Raw genomic sequence first — 26,006 nt, forward strand, 5'->3', positions numbered from 1 at the left:
AGTCCACGTCACTGCTACTTTTTTACCCCTTGTTTTACCTGACTTTTCTTTCTTTTTTTTTCTTTTTCTTTTTTTTTTTTTTTTTTTGCGTTCAGAATTGGTTTAAGAGTTTGGTTAAAACGAATTAATTACAATAATTCTATCTATAGAAAATGATGTCTGTTTACTAGTATATTATGTTTATGCCTTAAGCTACAAGTGTCACTACTACCAAAAGGGAACAGTTTTGGGTTTCTTGGTATTGTTTGGCAATTATGCAAATGATTAAGAATTCTTTGTAAAACCCAGAAATTTTGCTAGTGAGCTGCTCTTGCAAAAATTGGCAGTAAAAGGCTACAATGAAGGCGGTTACCAAATCAATCATTGTCGATGCTTATCTTCTTAAATTGAAGAATTCAAAAACCCAAGTTTATGAAGATAGAAATACAGCTTATTGGAAAAGAAAAAAACCCAGTTTATCCAGATAGTAGAAAAATTAAATTTTTATGTTATGAAAAAGTTTAGCCATGTCCATGACATCTATTTCTGAATTTTAGTAACAGTTATCAAATTTAGAATTCCAGAAGAGATCACAGGGTTTTAGATATGCAATAACTGGCTTGTGAAATAGAACGTCCGCGTACCTGTTCCTCACACTGGTGGGACCCTTCTTCTGCTTTTCCACTTTGTTTTGGGATTGTCTTTCATTCCAGAAGAGTGCTCTACGAGAGAGCAGCACAGAAAACTGACAACTTTTGAAATGGTTGAAACTTATTTCTGAATATTTGAGATTTCTGTCCTTGTATTGAATTCATCACAAAACCCAGGACATTTTAATTTTGGACCCGGTTAAGTTTTTCCATACAGCTACAATGGGAAAGGAGGACTGTTAAGTCTTTTATGGAATTTAGCAGACTAATCAACTCCCATTTTTTCCACAGCAAAACCCCCAGAAAAAATAGTGTCTTTTCCTCTGGTGTATAAGTCAGATGACACAGGGTTTATAGACTTGCCGTGCAGCTGAGTCTCTGAGGTGCCCTGGTCCTAAAGACAGTGTGTCTGTAAGCATCCACACTAGTAAGTGTCTGCAGAGATCACTCCTGCTGCTGCCGGCTTCTTATTTACCACAAGATGTTTTTATAACATGAAAGTAGAGACACAGCATTTCCTGAAAACAGAGACACGGTATTTCCTGAAGGAGGAGGTTCATTCAGGGTTGCGGCCCATCATTTTCCCATGCAATCAGTTTGAGACACACACACACACACACACACACACACACACACACACACACACAGACGGAAAGTCATCTTGCTTTGAATGCTTGCTAATATATTCCTATCATTGTGATAAGATATCTCTGGGCTCAAGTTTTCAAATTGTAATCAGAGGAGGAGCACATAGTTTGACTTCAGCACTTCTGTGGTCCTAAGGAAGGGCAGACAGCAAAGATCACAGGAGCAGAAACCCCCTGAAAGGAGGACTGGACCCATGAGGGTGTGGAAGATAGGGCTTGAAAGGCACATTCTTATTGCTGTATGGGGAAGCATGCCCAGAATTTGCCCTCGTTATGGCTGGCGTTTGCCAGTTCTTTTCGTTTGGTGCAGTTTCACGAGCACCATAAAAATTCAGTGAAAATTGAAAAGAACACCCTGAAGTTAAAATCCACTCTGCTTTGCCTTGCCTTTCATGGCCTGGAATGTCACCTTTTACCTCCAGTAAATAAAGCCAACGTCAACACTCGTCCATGTCTTTTATATTTTATGCACCCAATATTCTTCACATGACAATCTGGACACTTAAAGGGTAATTACACGAGTGATCTATGTCCTGGCAAGGAGAATTGTCTTCATAATATATAGTCATAGTGTATCCATCATTTCCTTTTGTTCCTCGGACTGTTCGCATTGGATTGCAGAAATCTAAAATGGAATTCGAAGAGGCATGATTAATAGAGGACCGCAAAGAAACCACGATATCATAATACTTTTTCCAAGTGGCCTGATGTGTGTGTCCGAGAAGGGGTCCCCAATGAGACAATTGGACTTGCATTGTCTTTCTACCCTCCCTGTTTCGGAGAAGCTACTGAAAAGTCCTCCTGCGTCATGATTTGCATGTTCACGTGCTGTTGGAAAAGAAATTAATAAGTCAAACCTTTGAGCAATGTCAGAGCAGAGGTGATTCAGACCGTGGAGAGGTCTATTGTCTTCTCAGGGGAAATAGAACTCAAGGCGGAAGCAGGGTACTAACCAGTATTTAACCCGCAGGTGGAAGGGCAAAGACACCCTGCGCGCGGATATGCTTTTAACCTGGTAACTTTTGAGCAAGGACTCTTCCTGCCTGTGGGCCTCCAGAGACAGGAGGGTGAGGGTGTGTTAGGCGGGTGCCGGGTGCAAGGTGAGCAAGCTCAACTTTGTGACCCTTTTAGGCAGCAGCCACAGAAGGAGCCCATTTTGTGGTAGTCTACACTTCACTTCTGGAAAAATAGAATGATGGCAGGTTATATTACAGCAGCGCTCAGCAGTGCTTCCTGATTGATATTGTTTTCTATAAAGGGACGTAGACTGGTTTAAGTACCAATGAATAAAAAGAGCTCATTTTAACAAGAAAGAGAGTAAGCAGTAAATATATATATATATATATATATATATATATATATATTTAATTTAGCACAATTTCATGCTCTGATCTTTTTTTATAGAACAAAATAAAATGAAATAAACAACTGGAGTTTAGAGCCACCTGCTGGAAAAGAGAGGCACATACTTCTCTGTAAGGTCTTCAGCTTTTCAAAGGATAAACAAATAGGCAAACGGAACAAATGCATGGATATTTCCATTGATCTTACAAGATGATTTACGCAGATTGTCTCAACTTGAATGATCAGATGGTGGTCCTGGGTCCCAGATGCAGAGCAAGTCCGAGGCCTGGCTCAAATAACAGTGTCTTCCAGGTTCCTCTGCCTCTTTCTGGATTGATTTGTTTCTGTTCTGCACTTTCCCCATAGTTTTTACTATTTGTGTTGCTTTTGCTCCTGGATGTGCTCTGGTGTTCAGACTATGTGGGGAGGGGAGTACACTCTTGTTTATTTATGGATTAGCTAGTGAGGAAGAGGATGGGTGTGTGGTGACCGAGAGAGGGAATGCACGCTAGCACGAGAGAGATGAGCGTGGAAGAAAAGCCACAGGGCCGACGCATACAGCTGCTGTAGAGAGCTATAATTTTCAGTGCTTATTAGCTATAGTATAAGCTTCATTGTCTCAAAACTTCTATCTGGTTGTAGAATTGCTCAATAGCTAACCTTAGAATAAGGTGAACCATCGACAGCATTTAATGATAAAATAAATGCATATCTTGAAGACTTTTTTGGGGCTTAAATGCTAATTTTATCAGTGATAAAAAAAAGCCTGGTGACTGGACACCCAAGAGGTCATGACTAGTCTGTCACTGAGCTACTTGGAAAGGCAGGCAACTCTTGGAAATTTCAGATTGGGGTTCTCCAGACTGCTCCTGTTCTCCCCGATCCCTTTCAAGTCACTAGTAGCAGATTTATTAAACACTTCCTGTTTTTACCTCCTAGGTAGGAAACCAGGGCAGAAGCACCCAGCACAGCAGCCTGACTGCGCACTGAGCATAAGGGGCAGGGCCTGCGTGTTGGAGTTGAAATCAGGACTGGGGCACAAGTGCAGGACCTAGGGCCTCACCTTTATTGTTGGTGGGAGTAGTGTTGTGAAACGAAGAGACTTCCCTATGATCCTGTTCTCTAGGGACCATGGCAATTCAGTTAGCTGCACCCCACCAACCACTGCCTTTGGGAAGTCACATAGAGAAAGGCTCCTCTGCTGGTTTAGGGGCAGCTCAAGGTTAGCAAGGCCTCTGCAGAATAACTAGGAGTGGCTCAGCTCTGCGAAGGTGTGGCTGCTGGGTGCTTTGAGGAATCCAGGCACGGAAAAAGTATTTGTTAAACATTACACAGACTGTAGGTGACTGTACTGCAAACTCCTATTAGGAAATTTGGTTTGTATACTAGAGCTACGATTTGGTAAAAGTTTGTAAACTGTTTGAAAGATTTTTTTCTTCCAACGAGGAAATTTTTTTTCTTCTTAGTTTATAAAACAGAAATCACCACCTCCTTTGATAAAACTAAAAGGGAATATGTTTATTAAAATATGATAAATTGTACAGCTGCCCTGATGTGTGTCCCGCCTTGTGTTAATGCTTGCTCCTGTCTGTCTTCCCTGCCACCTGCGCCCGATCTTCGAAGATCTTCTACCGAGTAGTTGCAGACATTGCGCCTGGGGAGGAGCTCCTGCTGTTCATGAAGAGTGAAGAGGATCCCCATGAACCCATGGCACCTGACATCCATGGTGAGCACTGTGCGCAGCACCCAGGTCCAGCTGCCTTCTGGAGACAGCAATGTTTCCAAGAAGGCCCTTCACACCTGTGCTTTCTTCATTAACTTCCTTGGCTATACAGTGTCTATGTTGACAAATGTGTTATCCCAGAATGGGTATTTTCTGGCGGTGACGTGTGGACTGTTGTGTTGGAGAAACTTCAGTTGGCTAAGGTCTAACCCAGAGTGCATGGAAGAGGACTTTGAAGATGTGGTCAAAATCATCACTGTCAGTTTGGTTAGTTTCTTCTGTAAGAATCCTTCCACTCCTTTAAAGAGTATTTAGTCATCCATTTACTTTTATTTATTTGTTTGTTTGTTTACTTATTTTTATTTATTTAGTCTGTTAGTTAGTGCATGAGTGCTCTGCCTGGAGGTTTGTATGTGCACAATGTATCAGCAGTGCCTGCAGAAGCCAGAAGGGGGTTTTAGACCCCTAAGCTTGAGTGATAGGAGGTTGTGAGCCATGACGTGATGCTGGAAATGGAACCCATGTCTCATGCAAGAGCATCAAATGCTTTAAGCCACCGAGCCTCTCTCCAGCCTCCCACTTTTTGAGAGTCATCACAAATAGCCAAACATGGAACTTTCTTAGAACGACTAGCCATTTCTCCCACTTATATTTCTATTACTGGGAAAGTGTTTCCATGGGAGCAGAATTTTAATCAGCTTTACTTGTAGGGGGAGAAAGGAAGAGATCATGGACAAGAAAACTATAGATGAGGAAATTTTACAGCCAATGGAATTATTCCATGCAAGAAGTCTGTTCTATATCACCAGATTTTCTGATGGAGACGCAGAAAAATGACAGCTAGTAGTGACGCAGTTCAGGACAGACCAGGACAGCTGCTCGTGCGTCACTGACAGGAGACAATGTCTTTCCCTTCTGATTTCTGTCACCTAACATAATGTGATTTGGTTCCAAAAATACTTTAGAGTACTTTTCAGTTGAAAGTACCAGAATTGATCTCCAGGGAGAGAGGACCTTAAGACTCTCTGTGACGGAAACTGCCATCGTGGCTAGTTATTTTCACACAATCTTTGCCCCTATAGTTCAGCTCCATTCTCTCTTTGTAAAGCATCCTGGCAGTTTAGGGATATCTTTGGGGCATACATTTTCTTACTGGAAAATCTGATATCAAATTGCCTTTAGAAACCTAGACTTCCCAGTCAGCCTGGTGGAGTTTGAGCCCGAATGTGGCTTAGATTGTACAGGGTGCTTAGTGATTAAGAATGGGTAGTCCGGGCCTCTTTGGGTAGAGTGTTTCGTTTGTACATGGTTGTTTAGTCCTAGATGTTCTCAAGCAGTTTTTTAAAAATAGAAATGATTAATTTGCCACTTTCAAAATACCCAAACAGAAGTAGCGATTCCATTCTTGAAACTGCTGCTCAGAAAAGCAACCATGGTTTAAGGGATTTGGGGGAACTAAAAAGATAGCTTGCCGCCGAGTGGTGGTGGCGCACACCTTTAATCCCAGCACCCGGGAGGCAGAGGCAGGTGGATCTCTGTGAGTTCGAGACCAGCCTGGTTTACAGAGCTAGTTTCAGGACAGGCTCCAAAGCCATAGAGAAACCCTGTCTCGAAAAAAAACCAAAAAAAAAAAAAAAAAAAAAGATAGCTTGCCTTGCAAGCCTGAAGACCTGGGTTTGATCTTTAGAAGTTGTGCAGAAACATCCAAGAGTGGGGGCTGGGAGTGTCAGTGCTTACGAGGTCGAGACAGGTGACACTTGGGACACTGGCTGGTTCATCTAGCCAACTTAGTGAGTTCTAGGCCAGTGAGAGACACTGTTTCAAAAAAAGTGCATGGCACCTAAGGAGTGCCACCAGAGATTGTTCTTCCACCCACACACATGCATGCATCTGCGCACACACACTTTTACACACACACATACGAACACACATATATTTCTGCAAAAATATCCTTGAACTATTAGTTGCTTATTGTTTTAATGTATCATATCTGTTTTCAATTATAAGCATATACTGATGTATAAGGCTTAGAATGTTTAAGTGGTCGTTTGGGTTCTATACTTCTAAAAAAATAAATTTAAAGCTATGCTTCCATAGCTTCTATATGCTGGATGTAATATGCTCTGCATAGCTTGTTCTTTTTAATCTTTTACACATAGATTCAGCCCTCCTGAGTCAGATATTATAGTGATTTTTCAGGTTGAGAACTGAGGCTAAAGGGAAGTTAAGCATCTTGGAAGAAAACATGGTCAGCGCGTAGAGTCAGCTTCTAGGGCAGGGTCTTTGCTGTCTAATATTAGGCTTTTTCTGTGCATTTTGCACCTGGAAGTTCAGTTTCTTTGTGGGTTCCTGGATGAGTTTGGAATCACAAATCTTGAATATATAGACGTGTTATAACCCTTAGAAAAATGTCTTTCATTAATATTGTTGAGATTTCTCCTCCAATGCAGAGGAGATGATTGTGGAGTACATCCACCCTCTGTAAATCTCTGCATACAAAGTAAAGACCATGCTATCTGCCATTGCCCCCCCCCCCATTACTGATGTGATTTAAGGTAAACCTGTGTATTGGTAGGCCTCTCTATTAGACTTGCCCCACTGCAAATGGTGGAAATTCTTCTATGCATGAAGCCTAAACATAACCTAGCTTCCAGGCCCCAATGAAATTCCATTCCCCTCCTAACATGAGCATTAGCATCATTTTATGGATTCCCTCCAAGTGTCTTATACACCTGGCTTACTTTTTTTGCAGCCTGGTCCTTCTGTGAGCCATGTGTGGTGTGAGTACCTTCATCCTTAGTGCATTCTAGCCCCGTGTCACTGCACTGATTTTGACCTATTCTAAGCCCTTTGTGAAGGAAGCATTTTCTCCCATGTAGTTGAGTTGGGCAGTTTTTTCCTTCAGGTTCCTGTGTGTTTGTTTGTCATAGTGTTGCACTCATGCATGTCCCTTTGAGTTCCTTGTGTATGCATTCTCTAGCAAAGTCTCTGGCAATTTGGTAGGTGCCTGCAATGTTTTCCCCCACACAGTGAATTAATAGCTGAAGAATAACGTCTTCCTTGGTTATAGGTCTACAAAACAGCTTATGTGTCATGGTGTTACTATGGGTGCTTTTCAGCTTCGTGAGATATACACAATACCTGTGGGATCATTACCTGTGACCTCCACTGAGTGAGGACTCTTGAGTGGGACCTCAGCTATTGAATAGAAAGGCAGGAACAGTGCTCTTTGTGCCTGACTTATAAAGAATGCTGTTGGTAGTTTCCACTATCACTGCCTAGTAATAAATCTGCTGATTTAAAGTGTAAATTCTTGTTTGCTGTTTAACAAAGCCATGTCAATTATGGCTGACCCCAGAGTACAATAAATTAGCCTTGAAGGGTGCTGGAAACATCCTGTGCTCCGTCCCAGGTAATGACAGTTTATTGACAATGAAAGGCATGATTATTGCTCAGACAGGGCCTCTGTGAACACTTGTGTCTTTCAAGCAACATATCTTTGGCTTAGGGAAAAGTAGAAGTGAGTTCAAATTCTGACACAATCACTTATCTTTTAGTTCCATAACTGACTGCTTAGTTTTTCCTCAAACTTTAGTACTGTTATCTGTTATACTTAGACCTGTATTTTCTCATACATAAGTTTTAAGGAATGTGAATCGTGCCTATACTGGCTTGAGAGAATAGATCATGGTTTATAAGTTGTGATTATTATTTCTGTTTTCCCTAGAACCTGTAGAGGTGTTTAGATGTTAAGTTTTATTTGATCAGATCACACTGTAGCCAAAGGAAAAATGCTATTTTCCCGATTCTTTATGGGGCTCTTTGCATTCATTATTTTTAATTTACACATTGAGCACGGCTTGGGAGAAATGACAGTCAAACTTTCAGGATTAAGAAATAATCCTGAAATAATCAGCGGGTCAAGTGCTTGCTATCCAAGCATGAGTGCTTGAGCCTGGATCCTCAGCACCCATGGAAAAGCCAAGCATGGCTCGTCACGTCTGTAACCCCATCAGAGGTAGAGGCAGAGTCAGGAGTGGCCCCAGGACTCGCAGGCCAGCCAGTTTATCAAAGTGGAGAGTTCTGGGTCCAGTGAGAGATTCCGTCTCAAAAAATACAGTGGGGATCAATAGAGACAGCAACCTCTTCCCTCCACTTGTGCAGACATGGATGGATGAGTACACTCGTGCACAAATAGTCTCCTTCAGTCTCCAGCGCGCGCGCGCGCGCGCACACACACACACACACACACACACACACACACGCCAAAAGCAAAATATGGGTTATGTTTTGTTTCACTCAAAAAGATGGCTGGTTTACGGTGGCAATTGACTGTCTCCACAGAAGAACGGCAGCACCGCTGTGAGGACTGTGACCAGCTCTTCGAATCCAAGGCTGAACTAGCCGATCACCAGAAGTTTCCATGCAGCACACCCCACTCTGCCTTCTCCATGGTAGAAGAGGACTTGCAGCAAAACCTTGAGAGTGAGAGCGATCTCCGAGAGATCCATGGCAACCAGGACTGTAAGGAATGTGACCGAGTTTTCCCTGATCTGCAAAGGTTAGCAAAAGCCTATTGAACACGAGTGTTTGCTCGGCAGCTACATGCTAGGCTGGAGTTTGACAAGTTTGCTTTGGGGAAGACTGACGCTTCAAAAACCTGGCCAGACGTGGTGACAAGTTCAGGGATCATTGTTTCCTTAAAACGCCTTGTCCATAAGATAGCTACAGTGAACTTGGGTCATTTTTTGCCAAACAGAATTATTCCTTCCCTCCCTTTCTCTTTTTGCCCCCTTCCTTTCTTCCTTTTTTTTCTCCTTGTGTCTTTTTAAATTTTTTTCTTTATTTATTGATTTCATTAAGTTATACATTTTTCTCTGTGAAGGAAGCAACAACACTGGAACCTCCCCTTAAAAGACTGTGTTGATAATTATGCTACAAAATGCAACCTTATGTTCAGAGATACTAATAGATTTTCTTTTTGCATATTTCTACCTAATAGCTTTTGCTTTTGGTTCACAAAAAATTCTAATAAATGCATTCATTTTTTTTCTCAATCTGGAAATGAGCTTTGGAATACACAGTTGACTTTCAAGTGAACACATCCTACCATGTTATGTGGAATGGCTGTGCATTAAATGGCCTTGTGCAAGAGTGTGTCTGAGTAGGCTCTCGACACAGCTCTCACCCCATCTAGCCTTTTCTTGTCCAGTCTGTCCTTACTGGCTCCCTCCCCTCTTTCTCTTTTCCTCCTCTCACTGCCATGCATTCTTTTCCCCTGATACAGTCTGTGTGAGGAAAGAATTTCATGCAAACATCATTTTGTTTAGGTAGGAATGACTAACAGACATTGAAGTATAACAGCTTCTCTATGGCTTTCCTCAAAGAAGCTGAATCAAATAGATACATCTCTAGCTTCATTACTAATGAGAAAAGAAAATGGGAAATAAGAGAGATTCCTTAACACCTTTCAAATTCACTCTATAAATATAAATCTGCAAAGAATAAATCAGTTAAATACATATATTGTTAGTAAATTATAAATTTATAGTGAAAAATCATTCAGTGTCTCTTAAATATAATTATGCCCCAATATTATATAAAATAAAAACCAGTAGATGTCAGGGAGAAGAGAAAATATTCACACAAAGAAATGGTATCTCTGGACCAGAAATGAAGCATTTTACTTTGGTGTTTTAAAAGGGAAGAAAATCTCTCTCTCTCTCTCTCTCTCTCTCTCTCTCTCTCTCTCTCTCCCTCTTAAAGAGAAGGACTGTGCAAAAAAAAATTGAAGTTTCCAGTTCCTTTGGAAAGTAGATAGCAAGTGTTCTTAGGAGGGACCTTCTAGATCTACTCAACCTCAGGCAACAGCCTCAGGTAACTCCACTTCATGCTGAAGGCAACTGCCAGTCAGTCATTGGGTGAACTGCCCTATAGAACCCTCCACACTTACCTTCTGGAAGCCCGGCCAGATGCAAAGAGCATATTATCATGCACTTGGGTACCATTTCACCAAGTGTTGTAGATGGTCATGGACTTATATACTGTAGCACTGCCACAAATTTCTACATTTCCTGGATATTTCCCACTTTATAATGCTGCCATTATTGCTAATCTTGTCAACCGAAGAGATGGCCTTCTTTAATATGACATTTTTTTCTTTCTGCACATACCATCTAAAATATTTAAAATTCTTGTGTGTGTGTGTGTGTGTGTGTGTGTGTGTATGTATGTATGTATTAGTTATCCCTGGCATCTTACACTGAGCCATCTTTTTGTCCCTAAAATCTTTGAAACTAATCCAGATATGGGCAGGGGACTAGAACATGGGATGCTGACCAAAGCTTCACCCACTATTATTAATTTGTATGAAAAATAGAGAAGTCTGATGGCTGCCAGGAGGGCTTCGATGTTTATGGAAACAATGCAGTTTCTGCTGTTTGAGAACTTGTTTCCCTTTCTCCTGCTGGGTGTGCATGTGAGGGCTATGAGTATGTATTTGTGTGGGTAACTATATGAGGAGGACAGAGGAAGCCTTGGCTATCATTCTCTGGAGGTTGTCTACCTTTTTTTTTTTTTAATTTTGAGGCAGGGTTTCTCTTTGGCCTGAAACTTACTGAGTAGGCTAGGCCAGTTGGTGCCAGTGAGCCCAGCCCAGGGATCTTCTTTTCTTGGATTTCAGATGCGTGCCACCATGTTAGCCTGTTTATGTTGGGGTGCTAGGAAAAGAACTCTGTTCTCCATGCTTTCATTTTACTGACTGAGTTATCTAAATGGTCCATGCCCCCTTCTATCAGCGTATTTGACAGTGATAACACCACGGGACAATAATGTGTCTTACGCTACACAAGAGAAGAAAGAAGGGAACAAGGGAAGGCTCCCTAGCTTTGTCATCCCCCGAGGAGTGCAATGTGCTCACGACATTCTCTTGGAGCTAGACCACAACCTTGTAATCAGGAGAAAGAATGAGTCTCAGAACACATGGCAGTGTTCTGCCTCTGGGAGGCAGGGATCAGGATTTCAGATACACATACTGGAATTTGTAGCAGAAATGGCTTGCCCTCCTTGGTTACTGAAGACAGCGCACTCCCAGTCACCGAAGTGGTTTGTAGGAATGGCAGCTCGTGCTCATTGCTGTTCCTGAGGTCTGTCCTCCCTCATCGATTACCTTTCAACATCTTCTGCAAACAGAGGATGGCATAGTACAGGTAAAGATGGGGTCTTCCTTTCAGCTCCACGTCCCTGTTCCCAGCAGGTACTTTGTTTGTCAGTGAGGCATCAGCACTTGTGGGCGAGCAGCAGGGTTTGCTACAGGACTGGCTCACAGGCCTCAGAGTGAGTCCATGTGCTGGTATGAATAGGAAAGAAGCTATAGAGGAAAATGAACATGGGAAAAGCATTTTCAGTTTATGAAGATATGAGAGTCGGGGCTTTATTCACAAACCAATCCCACTCATAACTGCTGAGGAGTATATTCTTAGTGCAGGTCTTAGTTAATATTCAAATACAGAATTCTGATCTCACAGAGAAATGAGACAGCAAATTAAACACTCGTTCTTGGCAGTGTTAATAGATTTTTATTGTGGAATGCTTCAAATAGGCACAAATCAGAAAGGACGGTGAATTTAAAAGCATCACTATGTTCAGCTTCCACAATCACGACAAAAGACCAGTTTCGTTTTGTCTTTCTTCTCTACCTATTTTGGAGTGTTTGAAACAAATTTTGGATAATATATTTTTCTTAACAAAAAATATATAGACAGGATGTTTGAAAAGTTAAGACTTTTGAAACACTATTTTGGTAGTGCACTTTAAAAATACTAAGCTGACGTTATAATTCTGATAGAGCTCTTAGGATTGTTATGAACAGAAGGTCCGTGTATGCTGTTGATTGACAGAATTACGTCTACTTTAATCTAGTAAGTGTTCCTCTTGTCAGACTCTCCCTCTCAGGATAGCTCTCTCCTGCCATTTTTCTCAGTCCATTTTTCCCTTGCAGTTCTGCTGTTTGTATATCCTTGGTGGTCCTAACATTGTTCTTTCCTTTCATTGTCCATAAAGGCATCACTACATCCTAGACCTGGCCTGGGCTTTGGATTTATTGGTTTGACAGCTTGCATCATTGATATTATCATTTATTTATATCAGGAAGCATACAGCAGATTACCTGGATTCATTAACTAATTAATGAATTATAAGGATTAATTAAGTCTGTGTACTCCTACTCCTGACTGTCTATTTTGCCACCTTAAAACAGAGTTGACGTCACAGGGAAAACCCGAGATGTATGTGTGCTTTCTCCATTACCTCCTAGTTTTCACACCAATCATACTGTTAGGGTGACTGGCAAGGTTTTGTTTGTATATTTTGAATATCCTTTTTGTTAAAAGACTCACTGCTGCTGGGCAATGGTGGTACACATCTTTAATACCAGCACTGGGGAAGTAGAGGCAGGCAGAGCTCTGTGAGTTTGAGACCAGCCTGGTCTACAGAATGAGTTCCAGGACAGCCAAGGCTGTTACACAGAGAAACCCTGTCTCAGAAAAAAAAAAAAAAAGACTCGCTGTTATTGGTGCTTAATTTGGACTATTTTTGGACAATGTGCATCTTTTCAGATTGGCATCCTAATATCTTTTGAGGTCTCTTGCCACTTTCTTGCTCCTTTTAATAACAAACTGTTCAGAGCCTAGATTGTGTGCTGTATTGGAATGCACATAGGCTGACTCCAGGAGCTCCTCGTCTATGTGAGCGCGTATGTTAGTATTCCACAGACAGTATGGCCAGTGAACAAAAATGTTGCAGGTGTCTGCTAACTGCAGATATTATGGATACAGGCTTTTCATTTTATTTGTGCAGAGTCATGTACCAATTTAGAAAACAAAGCCAAAATCTTAAGAAACCAAAACATTCTAAACTTTAAAATGTAGACAAACTATTTTGTAAGGAACTTCATGTTTTTCTCTCATTATCAGTCAATACTATCTTTAAATTCTGTATGCTTTCCCTTATAGCTTGCGATTTATCTATCTATACTCCATCTTCTATCTATCTATCTATCTATCTATCTATCTATCTATCTATCTATCTATCCTCCATCATCTATCTATCTATCTATCTATCTATCTATCTATCTATCTATCTATCTATCCTCCATCATCTATCTATCTATCTATCTATCTATCTATCCATCTATACTCCATCTTCTATCTGTCTGTCTTCTGTTTTTTATCTTCATCATTTCAGTCACCACTTTTATCATCGTCATCATCTCTTATCTATCCCCTTGTCTCCCCATTTATCAATCCACACACGCACACACCTGTATCAGAGCCATAATAGGAAGTTACTTTCAGTTCTCTTTTCTATATGACTAGAAATATAAACGCTGTCTTATCTAGAGGTTACATATATTTGAGAGAATACCTACCTCATGTCCTTAGCATTGTATTAATATGTTTTATATTTGAATAAAGTAGACAGCACCAATCAATTTTGCTATTAAGATTATGTCAGAAATCTATAATAGATAAATAATTTTTATCATAGTCCTAAATTCAGGCAATCCTTGATAGGTGTGTCAGATTTATTCCTCCAGGACTTAATCTGGTGGGAAATACAGTCTAGGAGCTATAACACACGCTTCTGCCTGTCTCTTCTCTCCTTCTCGCTTCAGTTTTTTTCCCTCTCAATTCTTGCCTTGCCAATTGAATTAGTAATAAAGGATAATTCTGTTTGTGCATGTTTTCCTTGTCCCTGCCTCTCAGTAAATCAATTATTCTCTTAACAGCTTGGAGAAGCACATGTTGTCACATACCGAGGAGAGAGAATACAAGTGTGATCAATGTCCCAAGGCATTTAACTGGAAGTCCAACTTAATTCGCCACCAGATGTCACATGACAGTGGAAAGCACTATGAATGTGAAAACTGTGCCAAGGTACAGTGAATTTGTAGGCTACTCACCTCTCCCTGTTGTCCTCTCTCGTATCCATCGCTTGCTATACTATAGAGAAGAAGCCTTGAGATGGGGAACTATAAATACAAGGCAGAGTGAGTGTTCTGTGCTAGAAGGCATTAGCAGGACACATAGAAACACTTAGTGGGTACCCTTTTGTTTCTGTCAGAGAGGAAGTGGGACTTAATGCTGAGCTCCCGAACTGCATGTGCGACATCCCTGATAAATTCATGAATCCGCTACTGACTTGCCCGTGTAGGGTTGGTTTGTAGCCTCATGGGAAATGAAAATTATATCCAACGTGAATTACTTTTTTCTTTTAATGGCAGTTTGTGAGGAAGGTCACATAACCCTTCAGAATGCTTATTCAGAAAGAGTGTGAGACGCCAAACTTCCAGGTTTGTCGGTCTAATCCTTCATGGAAACCATAATTTGGTTCTCACCAAGCAGTGCAGGGCTTTTAGCGATCAGGGCTACACAGCACGCAGGTAAAACGACAGTGTTCCATTGGGGCACAGAGTGAGCTACAGCAATGGCCGTCCACAGCTTCCATGTTCTTGGACTTTACAGTGAGTGCAGAGATGTCCTGGAATGGTCGCTTTCTATTCCTCTCGCTTTTTGTGGCAGTGGAAACTGGAACATTTGAAATAGTCTTCAAGGATATTTTATTTCTGGATGCACTACTGGGTTTTCATCTTTTATTTAGTAAAATGTCCAAAGGAAAAGCTCCAGATTTCTGGAAACTTGCAGAAGAAACACTATGTTTGAGTTTAACTTCTTAGGGAAATTATTTAAATAAATTTGGGGTACTTTCATCAAAATCTTCCAAATTGTATGTGTGTGTGTGTGTGTGTGTGTGTGTGTGTGTGTGTGTGATGTTTTTTATTTTAAAATGTAATTTTAATGGTGATCTGGACGAGGCCTTGCTCGACTCTGGCCTGATAGTCCATTCATGATGTGGTCCAGTATCCGACACTAATGGATTCCTTGTTAAGAATCACAGAGAACTGAGTAATTCCTGGTTTCCTCCTTAAAGGAGTTCCTTGCACTTTGGAAATACAGTTTTCTTTTGGTCTTAGGCCAAAACAAGACAAAGCAAATTTCTCCTTGGGCTCTTGCTGGTCTTCTTTCTTGTATTCATGAGTGAAGTTTCTGGATTAATCAGTAATCATTTCCTAGCAGGTTTTCACGGACCCTAGCAACCTTCAGCGACACATTCGGTCTCAACATGTTGGTGCCCGGGCACATGCTTGCCCGGAGTGCGGTAAAACATTTGCCACGTCGTCAGGCCTCAAGCAACACAAACACATCCACAGCAGTGTGAAGCCCTTCATCTGTAAGTCTCTAAACGCCCCAGCTTCTCCGCATCTGTCTGTCCTTCAAAGGGCTCTGTGCTCTGGAGCATGGCCGCGCACGGCCATGGTGGGTGGGAGGAAGTTGCCCTCCTAGCTTTTTTGGGTCCAAAGTAGGAGGGTTATTTTAGAATATAAGAAATTATTTTATAAGCAGATCCAAAGCATTTCACCTATAATCCTTGGGGAGTTTTTTTTATGGATGGAGTCAGTACCAGGTAAAGAAAAGAGAAGTCATTAAATAAGGAAAGGAGAGCCTTCCTAGGTAGTAGTATTTAGCCAAGATGATCAGGTGTATCTCACATTGTAAGTGACTGTGGCTTGGTTAAACAGCCAATAACGGATATCATTAAGTGATTAAAAACCTGGTCTGGACCTCAAGGAGCTGGAAGAAGCCGGGCAGACAAGAAGGCTTATGTTGCTGTCTGTGTACTGGAGTGTGTGTGTGGAGGGGTAGACGCTGTAGTGTGTGTGCAGAGGGGTAGATGCTGGAGTGTGTGTGGAGAGGTAGATGCTGGAATGTGTGTGTAAGGGTAGATGTTGGAGTGTGTGTGCAGAGGGGTAGATGCTGTAGTGTGTGTGCAGAGAGGTAGATGCTGGAGTGTGTGTGCAGAGGGGTAGATGAGGGATTGTATGTGTGGAGGGGATAAAATGCCCTTCACTCCTCCTCTTCCTTCTGCTTCCATTGCAGACTGGTAGTTCTGGGCCACTTGAAAAAGCAGAGTCTTTTCTCTTTAATGCTGGACAGGTTCTCTCCCCCAAGCACTGCCCTAAAGCAGATATACAAGGTGCACGCTTTCAGGGGACATCCCTCTGCCCACCTACTTGGCACACTCCTGGACTGAGCACTTAAGTAGCACACTTCAAGAAACAGAGAACTTGGCTCATTTTCTTTTGCTCATCCTTGTGGGTCTGTTTCTTGGTTATGCGGCAATCTTTCCAATGATTCAGAAGGTAAACCTTTTGTTCTCGGTTGATCTAGTCAACAGCTCTGGGGCTCTTTGTTCCTTTGCCCTGGTAGGTGTGTAAATACAGGGAAGAAGCGAGCTGTGCTACCAACTTCTAAACTGATTCTGGATCCAGATATGGGTGGGATGCCTTGAATCATTACCAGCACCTGGCGGCATCTGTGGCTTTCTGCTTTGGGAATTGCATGAGAACCAGTTTTATTCCCCCTTCGGTTTGTTTGTTTATTTATTTATTTTGACAAGCACTGGTGGTTTGGAGCAGGTAGCCGTGGCTCTAGTACAGAATCGATTGGCAAAACACCTCATTCTCAGTGCCAACGTGGAGCTGCCGGAGACTAACCGTCCTGTTCTTTGCCTTGATACAGCCTTCTTTTGTGCTTCCAAGTGCCAAAAGTTCTCGTCTTTCCTTTTCCAGTGCACAAGAGAGTCCTGTTTTGCTTAGCTGTTCTGTTCCCTGGGCGGAGCGAAGACAACCAGCAGATAAAAAAGGGTGCCCTGAACTCCCTGGGGAAGCACTGCTAGAACCTGGGAAATGATGTAGACAATAGGAATTAGAGGTTTGAGAGAGAGAGAGAGAGAGAGAGAGAGAGAGAGAGAGAGAGACAGAAAGTATTCATTGTCTAGGCCATAATTCCTACAAGCTCTCTTGGAAGTGCTATGAGCATACCATATTAGTTCATTTATTTCAGAAATAAATGTGGTAAGTTTTATGTTTTGGTGAGATAAGCAGAATAAATCACAAGGAACTCATATCACCTATTTCCTACTTTATCTCTTTTTGAAGACTAAAGTCAGAAAGCATCAACTCTGCCGTTCAGCACGTTGGTCCGTGCTCTGAACCATGCTAGAGTCAACTGTTCTGCTTTCCAGTTTCAGAGACTGTCCTTTCTTATTCAGGCTGAATCCAGTACTTCCCTTGAATACATTCTCAGCAATTATTGGTAAATTTAAATAGCAGATGACTTTCTTCAAATATCAACTCTGACAGTGAACTGTGGAGTAATTACAAATAATAGCCAGGCAATTTCAGAACAAAGGGTTTAAACATAGGAGTTTCCATGAGGCTGAAAGGGTGGAGGTTCACCTATGACGGCTATCTGGTTCCTCCTCGAAGGCCACACACCATGATCTGCCCCCAGTAGTGTGTTTATGACAACTGTCTCTTATTACAGTGAGCACAGGGTCCCTAGTGCTAAGGCAATTACTCATCGCCTGCACAGCAATCGCCAGCCTTCCTAAATAGAAACCACATGCTCTAATAGACAGAATATATTCAAAATACCTCTTCATTTGTTTAAGAAGGAGAAAGATGCAATGTTAACTGGAGGCTACGTCCTTGTTGCTGAGAAAATTGCAGTTGCGTGTAGACTTGAACATCAGTTGAACCATTGACCTGGAGCCTGGTTATTGATGTCTCCATCCAAGTCTTCAGGGGTGAAAAACAAAGCTCCTGACTAAGGAAATACCCAGATTCTATGTTAAGAGAGCGACACAGACTCTGCTCACCCTGTAAAAAAGTTCCAGACAGACAAATCCAACTACATCTTATGTGATTCCAACATAGACTGTGGATTTTCTTAAAGTCATCCTGCTGTAGAAAAGAAGATGACCTAGCAACATTTTATTTATAAAACATTGCAACTCCTGTCTTTACAGTTGGTTAATTAACCCATTAAGACATTTTCTTATAGTACCTTAGTGCCCAAAGGATAGTTTATTGATGATTTTTAAAAGTGTATTTTTACAATTCCAATTATATATAAGTATATATATTTATAAAACTTATATGACACACACACACACACACACATATATATATATATATAAATTTTGTTTGACTGCATTCTATAAAATAACATATCTATACTTTCTTGGAATTATCCATAACTGAATCACAATCATACAATTATGTGGAAGTCTGCTCCCCAGGTGATTTTATTTAATGTATTAGGTAGTATAAATAGTACATTTGTTGATTGAGCCTATTGAAATGCTGTTAGAACAGACTGGCCAGTGTACTCTGGGAGGAATCTGAGAAGCGATCACCCCATCTTCTTTTCCTACTAAATCCTGTGAGAGTCTCTGCAGTGTGGCCAAGGCTCTGTCCTGATTAGTGATGTGCAGCAGTCCTGTTTAGTCTCCATCAGCAGAAAACAGGAACACAATCGCCTAGCACTTCCTGTTGGGGGGGGGGTGGGGAACGAAGCTCCAGTGAGTTTTGCTTGACTGCGTTCTATAAAATCCCCATGGCATGAACTGTTCTAAAAATCATCATTGCTTCAAGTCACGTGTTGGACTCGGCCATTCTGCACCCACGGTCAGCTATCACTTGAAAGCAGCGTCTGTCAAATTTTGTGTTTATTTTCTTGAAATCAATTTGTTTCAACAATTACTAGCCAAGTATATCGTATTTCCACATATATAAAAATTGCAGGGAGGCATTAAATTAAGCTCACACATAAAGTAACTCATCGACAGCAAAGTTTTTTTCTTTTTAAAAGCTATGATGCTTAGCAATTTGATATTATAATCCTGAAAGACTCATATTGAACAAAGTCTTACTTGAAAGGCTGGAGGGTTACAAAGTTCGGCCTTAAAATATACTTAGAAATATTGGCACATCTGCGAGAGGGGACATGCTACTTTATTGACAAATTCATGGTGAAGGGGGCTAGTGTAGGACCACACCAGCTGCTGGGTTCTTCAGGATCAGCGTTTTCATGGCCCTCCCCTCGGCTTCCCATACTTGGCCATAACAGGCAGAAGTCAAGCCCTGAGATAACCGAGGAAGATACAGCCACAAGTGAGCATGTTTCCCAAGGATGGGGGTTTCATGTGCAGGAAGGCTAGCGCAACCACTGGTGTGAGGGGAAGTCAGAGGACGTGCTCATAGTTCATGGGAACCAGCAATGCAGGATGGGCTACATTCAATTGAGTTTCCTTTGCAGGCTTAAAATAGAGCCATTGTAAATTATGTCAGTCTTTCTCGAATCATGAAAATGATTGTTAAAAAGGTCTCCCAATACACAATGCGCATTGTTGTGTGGCTTTGATGTGTGAACGATGGGAGTACACGATACAATCCTAATGAAGTGGGGGGGGGGCACAGCCTTTCCCACACGGAGAGATGATAAAGGCGAAGTGTGTGGATGAGGGGAAGGCTGTCTGCTGTCCCGATGCCTCCAAGGCAGGCTGCTTGAAATGCTCTAAAGTTTTTGTGCTTAATCTGTCTTTGATTTTTCAGATCCTACTAGTGTTAGGAATCAGGTGGAAGACACAATGCATTCTGGATTGTGACTTTCCCATAAATATTTAAGCACACAAATATTATGCAAAATATTGTGCATTGGGGATGGAAACCATTTGCGTTCTCTGTGTGAAGTATTTGTGCTGCTTTGCAGACGTTTGTCAATGAAATGCTTTGCGTTGGAATCTAGTAAAATGGAAGGTATTTTATGTTCAGAGCATCCAGTCTGGACTCCCAGCTCCTATTCCTGGCTTCCTAATTGTAACCATTCTGGGTAAAGCACTTGTGATAGATACTTGCTGACTTGAGAAGCAATTGTCATAAAGCCTGAGACTCTTTCTTGTTGTTTGCACGCAGGTGAGGTCTGCCATAAATCCTATACTCAGTTTTCAAACCTTTGTCGTCATAAGCGCATGCATGCTGATTGCAGAACCCAAATCAAGTGCAAAGACTGTGGACAAATGTTCAGCACTACGTCTTCCTTAAATAAACACAGGAGGTTTTGTGAGGGCAAGAACCATTTTGCGGCAGGTGGATTTTTTGGCCAAGGCATTTCACTTCCTGGAACCCCAGCTATGGATAAAACGTCCATGGTTAATATGAGTCATGCCAACCCGGGCCTGGCTGACTATTTTGGCACCAATAGGCATCCTGCTGGTCTTACCTTTCCAACAGCTCCTGGATTTTCCTTTAGCTTTCCTGGTCTGTTTCCTTCAGGCTTGTACCACAGGCCTCCTCTGATACCTGCTAGTCCTCCTGTTAAAGGACTGTCAAGTACTGAACAGTCAAACAAATGTCAAAGTCCCCTCTTGACACATCCTCAGATACTGCCAGCTACACAGGATATTTTGAAGGCACTGTCTAAACACCCACCTGTAGGGGACAATAAGCCAGAGGAACTGCTGCCCGAGAGGTCCTCTGAAGAGAGGCCCCTTGAGAAAATCAGTGACCAGTCAGAGAGTAGTGACCTTGATGATGTCAGTACACCAAGTGGCAGTGACCTGGAGACAACCTCGGGCTCTGATCTGGAAAGTGACCTTGAAAGTGATAAAGAGAAATGTAAAGAAAATGGTAAAATGTTCAAAGACAAAGTAAGCCCTCTGCAGAATCTGGCGTCAATAAATAATAAGAAAGAATACAGCAATCATTCCGTTTTCTCAGCATCTGTAGAGGAGCAAACCGCGGTGTCAGGAGCTGTGAATGATTCTATAAAGGCTATTGCGTCTATTGCTGAAAAATACTTTGGTTCCACAGGACTGGTGGGGCTGCAAGACAAAAAAGTCGGAGCGTTACCTTACCCTTCCATGTTTCCCCTCCCATTTTTTCCAGCATTCTCTCAATCAATGTACCCATTTCCTGATAGAGACTTGAGGTCGTTACCTTTGAAAATGGAACCCCAATCACCAAGTGAAGTAAAGAAACTGCAGAAGGGAAGCTCTGAGTCCCCTTTTGACCTCACCACTAAGCAAAAGGATGAGAAACCCTTGTCTTCAGTCCCCTCGAAGCTTCCAGCAACACCTGCCACAAGCCAAGACCAACCCCTGGATCTAAGTATGGGCAGTAGGAGTAGAGCAGGTGGGACAAAGTTGACTGAACCTCGAAAAAACCATGTATTTGGGGAAAAGAAAGGAAGCAATATGGAAACAAGACCGACTTCAGATGGCTCCCTGCAGCATGCGAGACCTACTCCCTTCTTCATGGACCCCATTTATAGGTAAGGATGATGAGAGAGGATACTGGAAAAAAAAATATGTACGAAACCAAGATTGTACACTTTGTCAGTATTTCCTCTTCCAAATCACTTGTTGTTGTTATTGTTGTGGTTATCAGCAGTGGATGAGGCTTAATCTTGAGAAATCAAGTTTTATTCAGAAGTTGAGAGGTTAAGTGTGGACTTATTTTTGGATTGCTCTGAAATTGAGGCTTTGGAATAGGACCACAGAATTTTTTTTTTATTTTGACAATAAACTTATTTTTAAACATTTTTGGGGAGTGGAAAATATGAGAAAGTCATCTTTAAAGCAAACTGTCAAGTGGCAGAAGAATGAGGCTCCCAAAGGATTAGCACAGATATGCATGGGCATGAAAATGGACTGCTTGTTTAGAATAACACGAGACCTAGAACAGCCCAAGTCTCCTCTGTGGCAACCCACTGATATGTCTAAGAATATGCTACTCATATTCTCTTTCTAAAGAAACCTCTTAGAATCCAGAGTAAGTGAAATTACTCTGGATTAATTTTGGTATTAATCCCAAAATGGCTTTGTATATAGAATGAGTAAGTTGCTTAAAATACGTTTCTATTCAATATCATCATTATCCAGCTTCCTTCAATATATGAATTCTAGAGGTAAAGCATTTATGTTTAATAAGATATGTTTTGGTGGCATAATATAACAATCACCATTAAAAATTATTTGGTTTTTGAATATTAATTTTCTTTAACCATTATATTTATTACACCTTTTACATATTATGAGAATTTTTAATTTACTTCCTAATTAAATTTTGAATATTATCAAGACTTTGTGGAACATGTGGACTTTTTATTGAACTTATTTAAGATAGGATCATTTTCATATTGTACCCAATATTTGTGAATGAAGAGATATGGTGAGATTCTTTCATTCGGTAATATTTATGGATGTCCTCAGTGCTAGAACTGAGAGGCCTTATCAGTCAATGCCTTCTACCCATATTATCTACAGAGTGTTTGGAGAGCTTGCTAGTGTATGAAAAGGCTATTCCCATTTCAACCAGAGAAAGAGAACACAATACAAGGACATGGTGGCACATATTCAGGAGACTGAGGCAGGGGTACCCTAAGTTTGAGGCCGGCTGGAGGCTCTGTGACAAGATCATACCTGAGGACAAATACTCTAAGATGCTCTTGTGTTCCCAAAGTCTTATTCAGCACTGAAAAAGCTTCTGTCATGTCATCATCTGTGACCATCCTCAGCCCTTCAATTCCAAGACTCCAAACCTTCATTTTATAAAAGATAAAGTTCTTATGAAAAGCTCTGAACCCTAATTACTGCCAGTCTGGAATGAAGCTCAGTTTTGCAGCCTCCAGATATTTTACCCAGGAATTGACCTCTTAATGCCTAGTTTAATAAGTACAATAATACATGTAAAACATAGTAGAAATAAAGTTTTTTGAACTCATAGCTATTCTGTTTCAATAGCATTTTGTTTTGTTTTGGTCTTTAGACAAGTAGCCCAGAATGGGCCTCAAACGCACCATGTAGCCAAAGATGAACATTAGCTCCTAGCCCCTTCTTCCGTTTCCCGAGTGCGCACTATGTCTGGCTTACAGATCCAGTTCAAAAGTGTACTTGCCTAAAAGTTTTTAAAAGATAATTGCCAATGGCTGGTGAAAATTAGTCCGTCTTATTTCACTTCCTATGTACCTAACTGCAGGTAGGAAGTGGACCATGTTTAAGCTTCATCCTTTGCTCTAAACCTTGAAGGACAGAGAGGTGAAGAATTTGTCTATTCATATGCCCTTCTCACACATATGCTGTGTATATATGTATATAACTGAGCATATCTTGAATATCAGTACCTAACTTGGAGGTTTACTCTTCCCCAATAGGCAAATTTAAGAGAACCAGAGTGGATATTTGGAGATGTAATTTTTGGTAGAAAATGGCTTAAATTAAATTGCCCTACTTTTCCCCAACCATCTCAAATTCTTCAGATATTCTTGCCGCATCTGAAACAGAAAAGTCCTAAAGTTGTAGAGAGGCTCATAACTCAGCAACTCTGCGTGTTTCAAACTCCTTTGCCGCTGGAGTCACTGAGTAGGGTTTTTCTGTTATAAAGGGTCTTTCTCCCCTTAAACACTTAGAAGTGCCTGACTTATCCTTCCCCAGTGGAGGTCTTCTTGCCAGTCCCAAAGGAAGCTTCCATTGGCTTTGCTGTGATGAATGACAGGACTGTGCTGTGATTGACAAGCAAGACTGATTCACCTCCCCAATCTAATTTTAACCTTTCAGAGTAGAGAAAAGAAAGCTCACGGACCCACTTGAAGCTCTGAAAGAAAAATACTTGAGACCTTCTCCGGGATTCTTATTTCACCCACAAGTAAGTATTTTGGATTTGAGATTTCAAACTTGTAAACTAACTTGTTGATCTCGAAAAGCAGGTGCAATGGAATGAAAGAAACTTTAAGAACACTAGGATTTCCTATGACGCTGCTGTGGAAGAACACAGGAAATTCTAGCGGGACTAAAACCCAGGCTTTTGAAAGAAAAAGCTTTCGGTATATGTGTAAAAATAACATAGTTTGGGTGTTAAATTATTATGTGCATCAACTATTTATTGAGCTAAAGTGCACATGGGAGTGAGTAGAACTCAGTTGAGGAAATAAATATTGAAGTTATCTTTTGTGTTTAAAGTTTCCTGACACAAAGATATGGATCATTCTGCATCGTGTCCCAGCCTCTTGAAGGTCACTCTTGTCCTTTTAGTGCTTAGATAAAAACAGGAAATGAGTCTACCTGACAAGTTGTTACCATAGAGGGTGAAGGAATTTATCTCGACACCACTGGGCATTCCAGTGAAGGTCTGTAATTGCACAAGAATTCACCACAATACACAGCGCTATTTACTGAATGGGGCCAGGCCCATTTATCAAAATACATACAGTTTCTCCTTGCAAAGGGGCAGGCTGAACAGCTCTGTCTCACTGCTTCCTCTCTACACTGCCACCCATTTAATTCTGTTTCCCCAAACTGGTTTACATATCAACCCACAGCTAGGGAATTGTGTTGAAAGTGCAACCATGATGTCTGGAATCTGTTTTGTTTTTTTTTAAAATCGCATTTCATTTTGTTTTGTTTTGTGTTTAAATGATACAAGCTCTGATCTTTAATGAAAATGCTTGAGCATTTAGTAAATAAATTTGTTCTGTTGTAGTGTGTCCAAATCACAAACAATATCTCTCTAATTAAACTTGTGATGAGAATCTCCTCAATCTCTGTAGTAGATTCATTAGTTTTTCCTGGGCTAGGAATCTTACCTGCTGTCCGGTCCTCACTTTTTCAATTGTCTTCTTTAATACCAAACGAGAGTGTGAGAGCAAAGATACAAACATCTGTTTTAGCTATAAATAGCTATTTTTTTGCTTTAAATTCTCACTCTAATCCAAATTGAAAAAATATATGCTTAGTTATCAAAACTTTCTGAAACATTCCAGCCATGGACTTTTATTTAGCAAGAATAAGGACTAGTACTGTCTACCTAACCCTATATGGAAAAGACCCAAGTACTGAGGCGGTAAATGTTTAGCATTGAATATCTGATATTTATATTTACCTAGATGACACTTGCAAGGGTTCATGGGATAAGAAGCCTAAATACAATATGCTCTGTGTTTCAGATGGTGTAGTAAAAATGCAACTCTTTGATACTTTCTCTTCTAATTGTAAATAAAGCATACGTGACAATATATTATTATTATATGCTTTTAACAGTAGTGATCAAATTGCTTGCATATTTTAATAATATAACAAATCTAGCAATTAAGCACTTCAGAGCTGAGCGGTATAGGTCACGATAGGATGAAGAAAAAATGAAACTGGTTTAGTGTGTTTGAGCAATTTGGTCTATATGAGTGTTGGTTTTCTTTACAAAAACTCTCGGGAAGAGTTGATTTTAGCATGCCCATGCCATCTGAAAACTATTACTAGCCTAGGTAAATATGCCACTTGATAAAATGGGTAAGTTCATTTACCAATAATTGCATGTGTATAGGGCTGTGTTAAAAATACGGAATGCTCAGATACTTAATAAGATTATATGAAGGAGTGTGTTATATTTTAATATTCTCAAAGGTAATAAAGAACAAAACAGATAAGGGATATGCCCAGAGCTCAGAGCACAGTGACGCCCCCTCCCACAGTCTCACTCAGGCGTACCTGTGGGAACACAGGAGTATACTTCATTCTTTCCTTCTGGAATAGGTCTCTGTGTAATGCCAATGTTGGATGTGGTGGACAGTGGGCTGCTACAGAGGACTTGGGAGGAAAAAAGGAGCTAGATATTCAGGGTGCTTAATTCCCAAGCTATTTTTAAACTATTGTGGGGATCTAGAAGTTTTAGTAAGGAATACTTAGGAGGCAAATTCCTGCAGTACACAC

The 26,006-nt window shown here is 41.0% G+C and overlaps 1 protein-coding gene across 10 annotated transcripts in view; it reads left to right on the plus strand.

Moving 5' to 3' along the window:
• The window catches only part of Mecom (MDS1 and EVI1 complex locus), a 550,964-nt gene that overhangs the window by 500,578 nt on the left and 24,380 nt on the right, over positions 1-26,006 (plus strand). For 6 of the 10 annotated variants that reach the window (XM_041658853.1, XM_041658854.1, XM_041658849.1 and 3 more), the window contains 6 exons: positions 4,244-4,346; positions 8,688-8,904; positions 14,131-14,278; positions 15,476-15,632; positions 20,221-21,577; positions 23,862-23,949. In XM_041658853.1, the coding sequence (XP_041514787.1) occupies positions 4,244-4,346; positions 8,688-8,904; positions 14,131-14,278; positions 15,476-15,632; positions 20,221-21,577; positions 23,862-23,949 (2,070 nt within the window). The remainder of the gene's footprint in view (positions 1-4,243; positions 4,347-8,687; positions 8,905-14,130; positions 14,279-15,475; positions 15,633-20,220; positions 21,578-23,861; positions 23,950-26,006) is intronic. The other 4 variants (XM_041658850.1, XM_041658852.1, XM_041658857.1 and 1 more) reach the window with 3 other exon arrangements.

This window comes from Microtus oregoni, unplaced genomic scaffold, assembly GCF_018167655.1.
Source record: "Microtus oregoni isolate MIOR12 unplaced genomic scaffold, Mior012 000010F_ref0000083, whole genome shotgun sequence".
Classification (NCBI taxonomy): domain Eukaryota; kingdom Metazoa; phylum Chordata; class Mammalia; order Rodentia; family Cricetidae; genus Microtus; species Microtus oregoni.